This window comes from Syngnathus leptorhynchus, chromosome 9, assembly GCF_054491065.1.
Source record: "Syngnathus leptorhynchus isolate UIUO chromosome 9, UIUO_Slep, whole genome shotgun sequence".
Lineage (NCBI taxonomy): Eukaryota > Metazoa > Chordata > Actinopteri > Syngnathiformes > Syngnathidae > Syngnathus > Syngnathus leptorhynchus.
In genome coordinates, this window is record NC_141203.1 from 8,692,873 (window position 1) to 8,707,239 (window position 14,367).

The 14,367-nt window shown below is 42.4% G+C and overlaps 3 protein-coding genes across 7 annotated transcripts; 2 read left to right on the top strand and 1 right to left on the bottom strand.

Moving 5' to 3' along the window:
* The first annotated feature begins 323 nt into the window (after positions 1 to 323).
* On the top strand, positions 324 to 7,198 carry pfkla (phosphofructokinase, liver a). 2 transcript variants are annotated; one of them, XM_085920206.1, is made up of 22 exons: positions 324 to 560; positions 1,285 to 1,358; positions 1,463 to 1,540; positions 2,500 to 2,689; positions 2,754 to 2,919; positions 3,097 to 3,141; positions 3,226 to 3,334; positions 3,495 to 3,590; positions 3,674 to 3,766; positions 3,842 to 3,967; positions 4,044 to 4,108; positions 4,271 to 4,334; positions 4,447 to 4,593; positions 4,680 to 4,750; positions 4,826 to 4,913; positions 5,038 to 5,190; positions 5,491 to 5,655; positions 5,735 to 5,796; positions 5,926 to 6,037; positions 6,099 to 6,198; positions 6,500 to 6,605; positions 6,722 to 7,198. In XM_085920206.1, the coding sequence occupies exons 1-22, from the start codon at positions 476 to 478 to the stop codon at positions 6,867 to 6,869; spliced, it is 2,343 nt and encodes a 780-aa protein (XP_085776332.1). In that variant the 5' UTR covers positions 324 to 475; the 3' UTR covers positions 6,870 to 7,198. The 2 variants fall into 2 exon arrangements, with proteins under 2 accessions (XP_085776332.1, XP_085776333.1); XM_085920207.1 differs by lacking the exons at positions 324 to 560; positions 1,285 to 1,358; positions 1,463 to 1,540 and adding an exon at positions 1,574 to 2,025.
* A 226-nt stretch (positions 7,199 to 7,424) lies between these two features.
* LOC147051013 (uncharacterized) lies at positions 7,425 to 11,464 on the bottom strand. 2 transcript variants are annotated; one of them, XM_085920209.1, is made up of 14 exons: positions 11,173 to 11,464; positions 10,992 to 11,048; positions 10,751 to 10,877; positions 10,279 to 10,368; positions 10,029 to 10,195; positions 9,824 to 9,866; positions 9,641 to 9,746; positions 9,488 to 9,566; positions 9,355 to 9,422; positions 8,757 to 8,929; positions 8,550 to 8,685; positions 8,426 to 8,455; positions 8,321 to 8,345; positions 7,425 to 8,226 (listed from the first exon to the last, which is right to left on the bottom strand). In XM_085920209.1, the coding sequence occupies exons 1-14, from the start codon at positions 11,222 to 11,224 to the stop codon at positions 8,102 to 8,104; spliced, it is 1,278 nt and encodes a 425-aa protein (XP_085776335.1). In that variant the 5' UTR covers positions 11,225 to 11,464; the 3' UTR covers positions 7,425 to 8,101. The 2 variants fall into 2 exon arrangements, with proteins under 2 accessions (XP_085776335.1, XP_085776334.1); XM_085920208.1 differs by having other exon boundaries at positions 10,020 to 10,195.
* Positions 11,465 to 11,534: 70 nt separating this feature from the next.
* On the top strand, positions 11,535 to 14,133 carry tmem169b (transmembrane protein 169b). Of its 3 annotated transcripts, none has more exons than XM_085920673.1 (3): positions 11,535 to 11,713; positions 12,238 to 12,548; positions 12,620 to 14,133. In XM_085920673.1, the coding sequence occupies exons 2-3, from the start codon at positions 12,272 to 12,274 to the stop codon at positions 13,252 to 13,254; spliced, it is 912 nt and encodes a 303-aa protein (XP_085776799.1). In that variant the 5' UTR covers positions 11,535 to 11,713; positions 12,238 to 12,271; the 3' UTR covers positions 13,255 to 14,133. The 3 variants fall into 3 exon arrangements, with proteins under 3 accessions (XP_085776799.1, XP_085776797.1, XP_085776798.1); XM_085920671.1 differs by having other exon boundaries at positions 12,247 to 12,548; XM_085920672.1 differs by lacking the exon at positions 11,535 to 11,713 and having other exon boundaries at positions 11,770 to 12,548.
* Positions 14,134 to 14,367: the final 234 nt, after the last annotated feature.

Below are 14,367 nucleotides of genomic sequence, written 5' to 3' on the forward strand. Positions count from 1 at the left end.
CCGCGTAAATTGGTTGATTCAAAGTGTAAAAACACAATATTAATCTGAATACCATCTTTAGACGAGTAGGAGGGCACAGAAATTATCATTGTCTATTAATTTATGACTAGACTTTCGCTCTATCGCTATGCTGAAATACTGTAGTAGTCTCGAGTGGTAAACAATGCCACGCCACGCCTACCATCATGTATGCGTGTAGTACGTGCGTTTCCGTCGTTTTATAAACCTGGGCCTCACTGGCGGGCGGGGCTTGTGTTTAACCTATTAGGACAACTTCGTAGTGTGTAACTCCGGGCGGTGCGGGTGATTAAAACAACACCAGTCGCTTTTCATACGGGTGGAGTCAAAGAGTCCAGCTGCTGGTTGAGACATCAGGTGAAACGAACCCGCTCTCGGAACACTCGGTGGGCGATTAAAACGAACGCCCACTCCCGCGGAAGCACCACAATTTCACTGTCAGGAAATATAACAAAACATGGCATCCATGGATCTGGAAAAGTTGAAGATGACGGGGGCCGGACGGGCTTTAGCGGTGCTCACTAGCGGCGGGGACGCACAAGGTGACCTCAAACATGCCACAACTGTCTTTTTCAGTTCCATTTTTGATTGGAATGCCTCATTGTATGGGGCGGTACAGGAAGCTAGCTTATGCTAACACTAATGTCACGTCTCTTTTTCTTCTTTTTCTTCTTCTTTTTTACCAGACTCATACATTTTGAGAGTGTATTGTCACACTGATCTTTATATAATATAACCCCATTGTGCATGCCTATTTATGGGGCGTTCAATACGGTCATAAAAGTGGGAATTGTTGATGTACGCGGAATTTAAACACTTGAAAACGTCAACAAAATGACATCAAATCTCCGTAACGAATGCTCAGCAATAACCTTTGACCAATATAAAGTTATGAAGTCATAAAAATGCTCCACCGATTTCCTCACTAGGTCGATGAAGCAACACCAAGTGTGATTAAGCGCTGCTTTCTTCACTCGTCAATTTGATTAGATTACATAACAGAACAGTGTTTCTCATTCTCTATTGAACCAAAAATAATTGTCTGATTACACTTTCTTACAATCCTAAACATTTTATGGCTCACCACCAGACAAATGGGATGGGAGCAAGAATGGTCCACAATGTTAATCACATGTTCTGCAATGTATTAAAAGAGTTTTGCTTGCCGCTGTGCAATATTAGCAATTAAGCATAGGTAGAAAAATATATAGATTTGAAAACTCTTCAGAAATTGTAAAAACTGATTTTGCTTTGACCTTGGCTCAGGGATGAACGCTGCTGTACGAGCTGTGACCAGAATGGGCATCTATGTTGGTGCCAAGGTCTATCTGATATATGAGGTATATGAATCTTAAGATCCATATTCTATAAGTCTGGCTGTTAGTTTTAATAAATGGCTTCAATGCAGTTTTGTGATCATGTGGTGTCACTTGTTATCTTGTAGGGTTACCAGGGCCTGGTGGAGGGGGGCGATCACATCAAATTGGCACACTGGCAAAGTGTGACAAACATCATCCAGCTGGTACGTTGAATTATGTTGTGCATTGGTACACTAAAAGCGGGGCAGACATATACCGATTTTTGTCTACCGAAAATGGATGATGGACTTTTCTTACTTTTCTATCTCGTGTGTCTGCGATGTACTTGAGATGACCAACATATCACCCCTATACGTAGTACCATGGCTGACCTGTGAGAGGCAGCATTGCGTCACAGAACATCTGGAAAATCAAAAGAAGAAAAAGTAGTCATATCTTGCCTCGCATTGACCTAATGATTTTTGTCATCATAGATGTTGAGCATTTTCCAACCAGACCAGGGAGTTTAAAAATGACTCTTTCACACCACAGGATAATAATAACAATTTTAATGAAAGTGGTTTTCCTTCACTGCCAGGTTAGTAGGGGCACCTCCCTGCCTGAAATGTGTTCTGTATCTTTCTTGTTGGTGGTAGGACTTTTATCATTACATCCATCTTCTCGCCTGTCTAGTACAGGATGTAATCTGGTAAGGGACCATGCTTGCTGCATGTTTGTGAGCCAGCCGTGTACTTGCTCAAATAAAGCAGCAAATTGCACTGGAGTGATCCAAATCCCTGTGTTCGTTTGTTTGGCCGCCACTTGAAAGTCATGCCTAAACACTTTTTGGTGTTGTTGGAAGAAATGAAATGGTATGGATGTCATAGCGTCACCCCCAATGCATTTGCTAAGTATTGCACTGGAGGCATATTTGCATGATATTTTGGGATTGCCGTGATATGTTATTATGTTAATCCATTTTTTTTTGGGGGGGGGGGGGAATTCTTGCTTGACAGCTGCACCTCTCTTCATTCACGTGCACTTTTAGTTTTTGTCTATTATAACGAAAACAAATTTGCATCTCAGATTGGGCTGGATGATTCACTGGTGTCAAGAAAAAAAAAATGTCTTTCATTATCGGCTGTGTCAATTTTAATTTTGTGCCGTAACCGTATCGTCGTAGGGCGGGACTGTGATCGGCAGCGCCCGATGCAAGGCGTTTATGAACCGCGAAGGCAGGCTGGCGGCCGCCTTCAACTTAGTGCAACGGGGAATCACCAACCTGTGCGTGTGCGGCGGCGACGGCAGCCTCACCGGCGCCAACATCTTTCGCAGCGAGTGGAGCGGCCTGCTGGATGACCTCGTCAAAAGCGGTGAGCCCGAACCCGCCGTCCAATGGGAACGAGCGATTTTTTTATGACCAAGCGCCACTTTCAGGGAGGATCACGGAGACGCTGGCAAAGCAGCACAGCCATCTCAACATTGTGGGCTTGGTGGGCTCCATAGATAATGACTTTTGCGGAACTGACATGACCATCGGCGCGGACTCCGCTTTGCACCGCATCATTGAGATCATCGATGCCATCATGACGACGGCGCAAAGGTAAAATGCACTGGAATAAAGAAAATGTTACGATCCAAAGTTTTTTTTTTCTTTGCCCGATGGCTTTTGTCCCGACTTGAAGCGGTTATGTTTTTCTTGGCTGAAGTTCAACATCTTTATCATTAAGTAGAAGGTCCTGAAAATAAATGGATGTACTTGTTGTTATTCTCCTGACAGCCACCAACGCACGTTTGTCCTGGAGGTCATGGGCCGTCACTGCGGGTGAGCTTGAGCACTTCTGGGTCCCCCCCCTCCCCCCCTTAGCCAAATTCAAATCTCAGGACGTTTTTTTTTTTTTTTCTCCAGCTATCTAGCTTTGGTGTCAGCGTTGGCATCTGGCGCTGATTGGCTTTTCATCCCAGAGGCTCCTCCTAAGGACAACTGGGAAGATCTCATGTGTGACCGTCTCGAAGCGGTAAGAGGTCCAGACTGTGTTCGATGTATGGAAGAGTTATAATAACAATAAATGAAAAAAAATTGGAAGAATTTTATTGACCGTGTGGCATCCACTGAGACAAAATTTGTTTTTTTCTCTGCAACAAAGAAATCTTAGCACGTCATTTGTGTATCTTCAGAGTCGTATCAAAGGGTCCAGACTCAACATCATCATTGTTGCAGAAGGTGCAATCGACATGCACGGCAAGCCCATCTCTTCCACTTATCTGAAAGATGTAAGTTTGTGTGTATTGTGAAGAACATTCCATGATAGCTTTCCAACATGGAAATATAATTTGGTCGACGCGTCTCTCCGAAGCTGGTGGTGAGGCGGTTGGGCTACGACACCAGAGTCACCGTACTCGGACATGTCCAGCGAGGTGGGACGCCTTCGGCCTTCGACAGAATACTGGTGAGTCAAATAGACACTTAAAGGGAAGACGTGTACGGATAGGAGGTTAAAAGAAAATGTCACGTACGTCTTCAGAGCAGCAAGTTAGGCGTGGAAGCGGTCATCGCCCTGATGGAGGCGTCTCCCGACACTCCGGCTTGCGTCATCGGCCTGTCTGGAAACCGTGCCGTCCGTCTTCCTCTCATGGAATGTGTGGAGATGGTGAGGTTGTCCCTCTGGTCTTGATGTAACACCTTTTACTTTGGCTTTACTCAACACGCTCTGCCCTCTTTTGCAGACCAAGTTGGTGCAGAAGGCCATGAATGAGAAGAGGTTTGATGAGGCTGTTAAACTGCGTGGCGGGTAAGCGCTAAGGTTTCTCCCCGTCCCATCCGACCATTTTCGAGAAGATTTTGGTTTGGGTCAAGGGCAAATTGGAGTCTTTCATAAATGATGTTATCTTTGAGCATGTTGGAGCCAGTCAACTCCAAATTCATTTACAAGTGAGCTCAAATGTCTTTGCAGAAGTTTTGAGAACAACTTGAACATCTATAAGCTTCTTGCCTACCAGAAGCCTGCCCAAGTGAAGGTGAGTCTCTGACTTCGGTGGAACCTTAATTATTCCTCACTATGGACTCCTCAATGGATTAAGAAAAGCTGCACGTGCGTTAAAGTTCTAAATCTGAATCCTCCTCCCATAGACCAACTTCTCCTTGGCCATCCTGAATGTGGGAGCTCCAGCAGCGGGCATGAACGCGGCCGTGAGGTCAGCAGTGAGGTTGGCCATCGCTCACGGACACAAAGTGTACGCCGTGCACAACGGTTTCCAGGGCTTTGCCGACGGCGATGTGAGGCCCTCCCTCTCGACGTCCTCGACCGCCGTCCATCTATCTTGGTTAACGAAGAGAAGGTGACCCTCTCTGTGGATCTGCAGGTGTTTGAGATGGAGTGGCACAATGTGGCGGGATGGACGGGACAAGGGGGCTCGCTGCTGGGTACCAAAAGGTGAGACACGGATTTTGATGATGAATGACAAAATAAAAAAAATAAAAAATGACACACTTTCCTATGCTTGTTCAGAACCCTTCCGAGCAAACACATGGAGAAGATTGTGGAGAACATTGCCAAGTTTAACATCTCAGCTCTGCTGGTCATCGGAGGCTTTGAGGTATATATATTTTTTTATTGTTGACACTTTTTTTTTTCCCCCCCCCCCAGACTCAACGACACCATAGATTGTATCTTAAGAACAGTTCTGGTCTTTTACATTCGGCTCCACTGTTTGTCCACAGGCCTACAGAGGCGTGCTGGAACTCTTTGAGGCTCGAGCCCACTACGACAATCTGTGTATCCCCATGTGTGTGATTCCCGCTACCATCAGCAACAACGTCCCCGGAACGGATTTCAGTTTAGGGGCAGACACCGCCGTAAACTCTGCTATGGCGGTAACACGTATTTTTGATCAACATGAAGAAACAAATGGAGTTTTTATTGATGGAGGTTTTTTTTTTTTTTAAAAGGCTTCTTTAAACTGCGCAATACTCTTTAAAAAGTCTCTCAAAACAGGAAATTACGACTGTATTAAAACTCCAAGCACTATAAAATGTTCTAATCTTTAAATAATAGACTTCTCCTCCTGTCGTGTGATCAAATCACTTCAAACTTTTGGATTCTTGCAACACACACACAACCAGCTTTGAGTTATCTCCTCTTGACAGCTCCTATTTGTTAATCTCCTCTTTTAGGGCTGCGATAAAATAAAGCAGTCTGCTTCAGGGACAAAGAGGCGCGTCTTTGTGGTGGAAACAATGGGAGGCTACTGCGGTTACCTAGCGACCAGTACCGGCATCGCCGTGGGCGCCGACGCGGCCTACATCTTCGAGGACCCCTTTAACATCCACGACCTGAAGGTAACAGCCGCCCCCCCCCCCCCCCCCCCATTCTTGCCGCAATTAATTTTTCTTCCACATTTCATTTGCCTTTCCACAGACTAACGTGGAGCATCTCACAGAGAAAATGAAGAAAGACATCCAGCGGGGGCTCGTATTGAGGTCAGACTTGTTCATCTGGATTCAATGGCGGCTGCTAAACTTTTTTTCATGGGCCATTAGTTGCTGATATTTTCATCATACTGGATCTCCAACTATCACGAAATACTCAACCCTTCTCGTACTTAACAGGAATGAAAAATGCCATGAGCACTACACTACGGATTTCCTCCACAAGCTCTATTCCGCCGAGGGGAAAGGTATTTTCGACTGTCGCGTCAACGTGTTGGGACACCTTCAACAGGTACGACCCTCCACCCTGTGGTCTTCATTCAACCGAGAAATAAATACATCTTGTTCACCAGGGAGGGGCACCGTCCCCTTTTGACAGAAATTACGGTACCAAACTGGGAGTGAGAGCCATCCAGTGGATAAGTGACCAGCTGACACAAAACTACCGACAAGGTACAAAGATTGAGGAGAAAACTTTGAATGATGAGCACCAGATTGTGACAGCTAACATCACAAGGCGCTACAATTTGGAGAATCGTCAACAAATCAAGGCCAAGTGACCAATTGCCAATTCAAGGTTATGTTCAAAATAAATATCAAGAAGATTGTCAATTTGTCTTCTACTATACTGACCTGGGCTAATATAGTATTTCGGCAACTTACTGAGCAGTTATGAAGGTCTTCATGTCTTCTTCAGCAGCATCTGACCATTGGCAGGACAGATCTTAATAACTGCAGCGTGTGTCCTCCTCAGGTCGCGTGTTCTGCAACTCGGCAGAAACGGCCTGCGTGCTGGGCCTCCTAAGAAAGGTAGTCTCGTTCAGTCCCCTCACGGAACTCAAGGACGCCACCGACTTTGAGTAAGTGCCCAGGAGGAGTTGAGAATATTCACAAAGCACTTTTTCCTCATTTTGTCAACTTGACCTCAGTTGCCAAAATGTTCCGATAAAATAGTATTCCAAATTTTTTTTCGCAGGCATCGCATGCCCAAAGTCCAGTGGTGGATCAACTTGCGGCCCATGCTAAAAATGTTGGCCAAATATCAGACCAGCTTCTGCGAGTATATCCCGGGAGAGATCGAACACGTGACGCGGCGCTCACTCAGCATCGACTCTGTCTTCTAGGTGCTCCCCATCTGCACTCAGCACTTTTTTTTTTTTTAAAGGAAAAGAAAAAAAAAAGAATCCGCTCCTCTTTCCGTGACATTTCTACATGCCTGCTGACTAGCAACTGCATTTAAAAAGGTTGAGGACATACTATCTGCTGTTATTTATTGCATAAGGCATTCAGTACAAAACTGATTTAATTTCAGCGGAACCACCAAGTTCTTTCAGGGATGCGGATTAAACAATATGTAATCTGTTCTTGGCTCAAGTTCTCGTTATAAACCTTTTTAAAAGAAAGACATTCATTCATGAACGTAAAAAAAAAAAAAAAAAAAAGGCCTTAATTACCATCAAATACCTTCAATCGATCTTTCAAACGTTTTAAATGTTTACACAGTAGGATTTTCTGAAATCTACTCAACAATTTACCCAATAATTTTTGTGGGAAGATCACACAATCACAATAGTGGACTGAGAGTGATGTGATTTTAAAAATCGATGTATGTCATTTATGAACTGTAGCAATTTAAGGCATCACAGTCATGCTAGTGTAAAAACAACTTTAATGCCTTTCAAAAGAGGACAAGCGCTAGAAAATGGATGGTTGGATGGATGGATGGATGAATGTCGAACCATGTTCTTTATTTCAAAGTGCAGGCAAAGCTTTACCTTGTCAAGTTATGTTGTATTACTACTGATTTAATCATGGAACCAAAAAATAATAGATAGTCCTATGCATATCGTTGCCTTGTCTTTTTGTACACTCAAATGTTCTGGACTTGAATAAATACATTGTAAGAGTGAACCGCGACTATTTGGGAGTAATTTTGTTAATCATAGGTATGCTCAGCTGAAGGGGAGCAAAAGCATCACTGCAGACTATTTATTTATTTATGAATATGAAAATGAAATGTTACAAAAAATAAAAGTACTACTACGTCATTACAAAAAGTAGTAAAGTAGTTGTAGGATTATTACAAAACAGTCATGTGAATAAATTTAAATAGGATTACGAGACTAAAGTTAGAAGACATGCATTAAAAAAACAAAATCAAACCATAACAGTCAGAAATCTGAAATGTAATATTATGAGACTCAAGTAATCAATTAGCAGAGAAATGTTTTCAAGTCTTTAAAACATGCAAACAGAAGCCACACCACAGAACACAAATTTGGCCATTTTGATCAACATTCTTGAAACACGTTTCTCAACTTTGTAGCGAGAAGCAAATGCAAAACGTAAATATCTCTCAGAAATTAAATGAAAAGGGAAAGTCGCTATTGCTGTTTTCCTTGTTATCCGCGGGAGCCTCTGAGGGGAAGGTGAACTGGAAGTCGTCGCTTTGTTCCGGCCGGTTGAACAGGAAATCCAGGCCTGCAGGATTGCACGTGTCAACATGTATCGTTTTTGATGAATTGAACTCAAATCAAAAAGCAGATCATGTGTGTTTGAAATATGAGATGCTTACCATCTGATTTAGTCTTCTGGTTTTTCTGAAAGCAAAGTTTGGTGGTTTTTTTTGTTTGTTTGTTTTAATTGCAGGATGATAAGATACATTTATGAGGAGACATACCTCGGAGCTGCTGAATACGAACGATAGATCCTGCAAAAAAACAATGAGGTGCTAAGTATTTGGTTCGCCATCAGTCACCGACCATTTGGTTGCCGCGGCAACGGGGTACTTTCTCTGTAGTTACCTCATCATGGGAGGAGACCCCATCGAAGCCGAAACCGGAGTAGCCTGGGGTGCTGGGAGCAGAGCTGAGCGAGAACATGAAGGCTGGAGATTTGCTACCGGATGGTCCCGCAACTGGGGAGCATGTTGGGCTAAAGCTGGAATGAACACACACACACTGGTGATTTTAGCTTGAGGTTTTTACAAAGATTTGACATGTAAAACTGACTTAAAGTTGAATGTTGGCGTTCCAGGCGCAGTGAAGGACTGAGCTGGTGTTTGTTGACAGTGCAGTGGCAAAGGGGCACCATGTTCCTGTGGTGCCTGCTCCTCTTCCTGTGCTGGGCCTCCTTCCTCCATTTGTGCCTGTGCTGCCTCCTCTTCCTCAGGCACAACTGACAGCTTTGTCAACAACAACACAGATAATATCCAATATTCCCCATAATCGATTATAATCATCAACAATTTTTAAAAGGTATTTCTGGATGATATATGGGTTTTTTTTCCAATTAAATAAAACAGTTAAGTATTGCAATCATTTATTACTATTACTAGTTTATACGCTTTGTGATTATTTTAAAATGATTTATTTTATTTTCATTTTTTCATACTATTTTGAAACAATTACCATCAGCACTTATTTGAAAATTACTTCTTTTTTTTAATTTCGTACAATATTGAATGTGATTAGTAATGAATGTCTAAAAAAAAAAAAATACAAATACTTCCTTTTGCTGAGATACGGTCAAAAGAAGCATTGGGAAAACGATGGCGGCCCAAGATTTATGCACGGTACGTCACTTGCACAAGGATTCTGTTCTTATTACTTGGCGTAATGCTTTGACCTCCTGTTCGTCCTCTTCCTCTCCGGGCATCTTATCTGGTCCCTGAAGAGCTAAAGAGATCAAGCAGGTTGGACCGTGGATGCAAACCGGGAGCATTTGAAAGCCGTGCGCTTACCTCTAGTTTCATCAGCACCACCGGAAGCCTGGCTTTGTGCGTCCATTTCCTCAGAGTTTTCTGGACTGGTCAGCTGTCTCTGTTTGTCGTCGTGAGAAATGGGCCATCACGTTACCTGATGAGAGCTTCACATGCAATGTGCCCCATTCTCACCTTGGTCTCACTGATGTTCACAGCGGTGATGACAACCATAGAATCCTTCAAAGGTGAATCTTCCATTTCCATGTTTGCTTCTGTGGTGGGTTGGAGGTGAGGGTCACTAGAGAGGGGGGGGGGGGTCGACTTTTGATATCCACTTTAACTTAACTATTCTATTTTCTGTGAAGGTGAAAATACCTGTCTGGTCCTTTCTCTGAGAAGGAACGAGGAACAGCAGAATCTGCAAAATCAATCATTTAGATGTTTAAAATCAATTGACTGCAATATGTACACCTGCAGTGGTTCAAACTCGAAAAAGCATCATGTCATTTTGGTCGAATAATGACATTCACATTATAACAGTTGTTATACTCAATCGACTACACTTACGCACAATAATTACCATTGACATAGGCTCCGCCCCCTTCATTGGGTTCGACTGGCACGTCATCTTGAGAGACCACAATTGGACTCTTGGTGTCATCCTGTGCCTGAAACCTTTGTCTAAAAGATTTCTGATGATCCTGAAACTGCTTCCTGCATTTTGTAATCTTTTCTTTGAAGACTGCCCTTGATTGATCAGAAATGAAAAGGGCAAATATACAAAATAAACTCCAAATATAATGTTTTAAACCAACAATTGGCGGACCCACTTTTCATTGACATAACTGGCTTTTGCGCTCTCCAATTCTGCTCTCACAGTTCGCTCATACTGTTGGAGCAAGCACTGAGTCACATTCAGGCTAGGAGAAAAAAAACCCCAGATACATATTATATATATATCACAGAAATCATCAAAAACTAATTAGGGCTAGGCAATACGGCCATAAAATAAATATATTTTGTGGAAAAAAAAATCCCATTTTAATCTCATTTACCATTTAAACTTTTTTGTGGCTAATCAAAGTAACTTGTGCAACCACATTATCTGTTGGCTGACAAATTAACTCGACTTAATGGATAAAAACGATTAATCAGTGACAAGGGAATGAATGGTGAGCACATTCACCTCACAGCAAAGAAATCTTGGGTTAAACCTCCTGTGTGAAGTTTAATAAGCACTGCAGAAAATGAATGGCTTGATGGCTTCATTAATTGCTTAGCCCTAATAAAAATTGTTAATACCCTTTTCCAATTGCCTTGTTGTGTTTCAAAGTGTTTTGTTTCACATCAGCATCCTCTTCCAGTTTCTTGATATGTGTGTGAGTTGTTTCAATATAATCCCTCCTTTCTGCAATGTTTGCTTTAAGAACTGTGGACACACAAGCCAAATATAATGAAAGAAGATAAGAAATCAAATGGGTGCCTTTTGGTTGATTTCAAAATGGCTGAATTACAAATTTGAAAAATGAACATGAATCATTACCTTCAACTTCTTGATCAAGGACATTCTTCTCCTGAGAAAGCTCACGAACTTCATTGGCTGTACAAAACAAAAAACAGACAGTCATGTATGGCTTTTTAAATTAGTATAGCATTAGAAATCTGAAATGACAGTACATTATTTTTTTATTGTATAATTTCTTTTCAGAATGGAAATAACTTACCAATTCGGCAGAGGAAGCTATCAATGGCACTGGACGTTCTTTGATTCGCCATTATAATTACAATTTAGTAACTTTAGCTTTGCATTAGCTAATTAGCATAACTTCTAACTTCAATTTATATACATCATTTTGTGGCACTAAGGCTTAGCCTGAATATTTACAAAACATTAACAAACCAACTGGACATTAAATACCCGAATTCATCTATCTGCCATAAATATGTTGTTAAATTTGATATTGTTATAATTTAACACCTTTTCCAGTTTAAGGATTTGTCGTTGTCACAACGAAGGCGGGGTTATGGTGCTAGCTTGAAAACCTTTTACGTAACGCATCTGTAAAGCTGGCCACTAGGGCAATTCAGGAAACCACTTTACGTAAAGCGTCTCTTTGGCATAGCGCTGTTCTGGAGTGGGAGTCATTTTTGCGTAACCCATCTGTACGGATGCTATGTGTCGCTGCCGCAAAGTGCAACACAAATATTTTGTTTTATCTTTTAAAATATTAACATTTTAATCAATGCTGATGACTCTTCGTTAAGGTAAGGTCGGTTGTATTTCGTATGAAAGGGACGCGTCGTTAGCCGGCTGTCGGAAAACAAAAGAGCGGACATGGGTGGGATTTAAATGGGAGGAGAATGGTTAACATTGTCTCTTAAATTCCCTCATTTCAGTTTAAAATGTTCCCAGGAACAGCGTAGCTCAACAAAAATGTGTCTCTAGCAAAACTACACATCTTGCATTATGATACATCAACTTACTTATTCACAAACATTTCCATCCAATCAATCAGACGTTGTTTCATTCTGTAAACGCTCATATATGTTTAATAATATATGTTGATGCTTTACAGTACATACTTTGCATAGTATTTGCATTTCGCGTGTTTTTTGAGCTAACAGCAGCACATACATGAACGCACACAGAATGTAGGTCAGCATCGTTATGCATGTGATTCATTTTGGGACTTGAACTAGAAAAACGGTGTTATTTTTTTATTATTTTTAAATCCCATTCCCTGTTTGTCTAGACACAATGAGTGGATAATAGTTTTCATTCAGAATAGTCTTCACAGGTTTGACGATAGGCCAGCTGATAGGATGGCCCATGTGGAGGAGTCCCAAACCGAAGGAGAGGGCAGTCCCCAAATCCACTCCCTCAGGTCCGAATCATCTGCAAACCATGTCGACGACGGCGACGCGGGACCATCCTTGAGGAGGAAGAGGAGGAGAAAGCGCGATCAGCGTCCTGAGTCCATCATCGTCTATCGCTCCGATGTGGAGCAAGGGTCCACCGGTGACCAAGGAGGGGAAGAAGAGGGAGCGGAGAGGAGTGTGGAGGAGGGAGCCAAGTTCCTCTGTACACCCACAAATGAAGGTGAGTTAGTATCCTGGTGGCACTTGGGTGTAAAATGTTTGACAACTCCTGATGTTCTTTCGTGCCTACAGACGGAGGCTGGAGCCTTCCACCAGATAGCCGCTATGTAACTCTAACGGGCACCATCACGCGAGGCAAAAAGAAAGGCCAGGTAGTAGACATCCACGTAACCATGACGGAGAAAGAACTCCGCGAGTTGGCCAAGTCTAGGGAACGGCTCGACGCAGAGTGCGAGGCCGGGGAGAACTCCAAGCGGGCCTGCCGTCTGGGTGTGTGTCGTGGGCCTCACGTTGTCCTGTGGAGCATCTCCTGCGCCCCTGTGGTCTTTCTTCTCTCCTTCATCACGTCCTTCTACTACGGCACCCTGACCTGGTACAACGTCTTCCTGGTGTACAACGAGGAGCGAACGTTCTGGCACAAGATCACCATCTGCCCCTTCCTCATCATCTTCTACCCCGTGCTCATCATGCCCGTGGCGCTCTCCTTGGCGCTATACTCCGCCGTGGTTCAGGTTTCCTGGGCCTTCAGCAGATGGTGGCGTGCCGTGAGAGACCTGGAGAAGGGTTTCTGCGGCTGGGCCTGCGGCAAAATGGGCTTGGAGGACTGCTCCCCTTACAGCATCATAGAGCTGCTGGACTCTGATACCGTATCCAGCACCCTGCAGAGCAAAGCCCCGAGAGAACTCGCCCAGACTTCATCGGTGTGAAACCCATTTACGTACTGGATTGCTGACACACGTCAAAAAGTGCAATGCAGAAGACAGCTCACTACCTTTGAGAACCTGATGGACAACAAAAACTACAACTGTGTAGACGTCTAAGGCTACCTGTAGATTTCTTGCACTTGTCGAGAACACTTGTCGTCATTATCGTGGTTATTTTGGATCTATGACGATGTTCACCAAAATCCAAAAGTTAATTCCTTTGCCCAAGCATCATCCCACTGCAAAATATTGCATCCTACTACTTCTGAGTGTTTACAATGTCATAATGCCTGCTGAGAAGAAAAGGATTGAAACAAAGCTGGGGGTCTCGGACTCACATTTTTAATGTGCGTGTGAAAACTATGACACTTTTCTGAAGATTACCATTACTCTATTTCCTTTTTGTGCCGTTCTCCTGCACTGTTACACGAGTTTTTCCCTCAACTGACTAAATGGAAAGGGTTTGTATTTAGAATCACTCTTAACCATTTGAAATTGTTTTGTATTTAGATTCAACTGAATTCACATCACTCTGTTAGTTTTTCTTGTTGCATGACATTTCATCTCAGTGTTAAAAATTCATTATGCAGGCTGACTGTTATCTTGAACTGTCTCATACAGGGAAATATTGCATTACATTTTCAATACTGTCTTTTTGTTGAATGTTTTTTTAATGTATTGTAACTCATATATTTAACATTTCATATGAAAATGTCACAAATATTTCTTTTATACTGAGGTTTATGAAGATTTGAATATTACAAACGTGATAAATATCAAAATGATTAAAAGTAACATTTTTTTTTCTGATGGTCGGGTTAGAACATTCCATGTTGTATGAAGTAAACCTTCAGGATATAAACACACAAATAAAAAGATAAACTTGTTGCATGACAACTCAATGAATATGACGGATTTGTGTCTTTTATTCATCCTTCGTTCGTTTTTGTCTATTTATTCAGCCCCCAGCCAATTTCAGAGCAAATTATCCTTACTACGTAAAATACGTAGTCGTACTTACGTAGTATTTCCAAAACATAAATACAATGTATTGTATATAATCCAATATAATAATATATAAATGAATATAAATGAATAATATAATAAGCACAATGT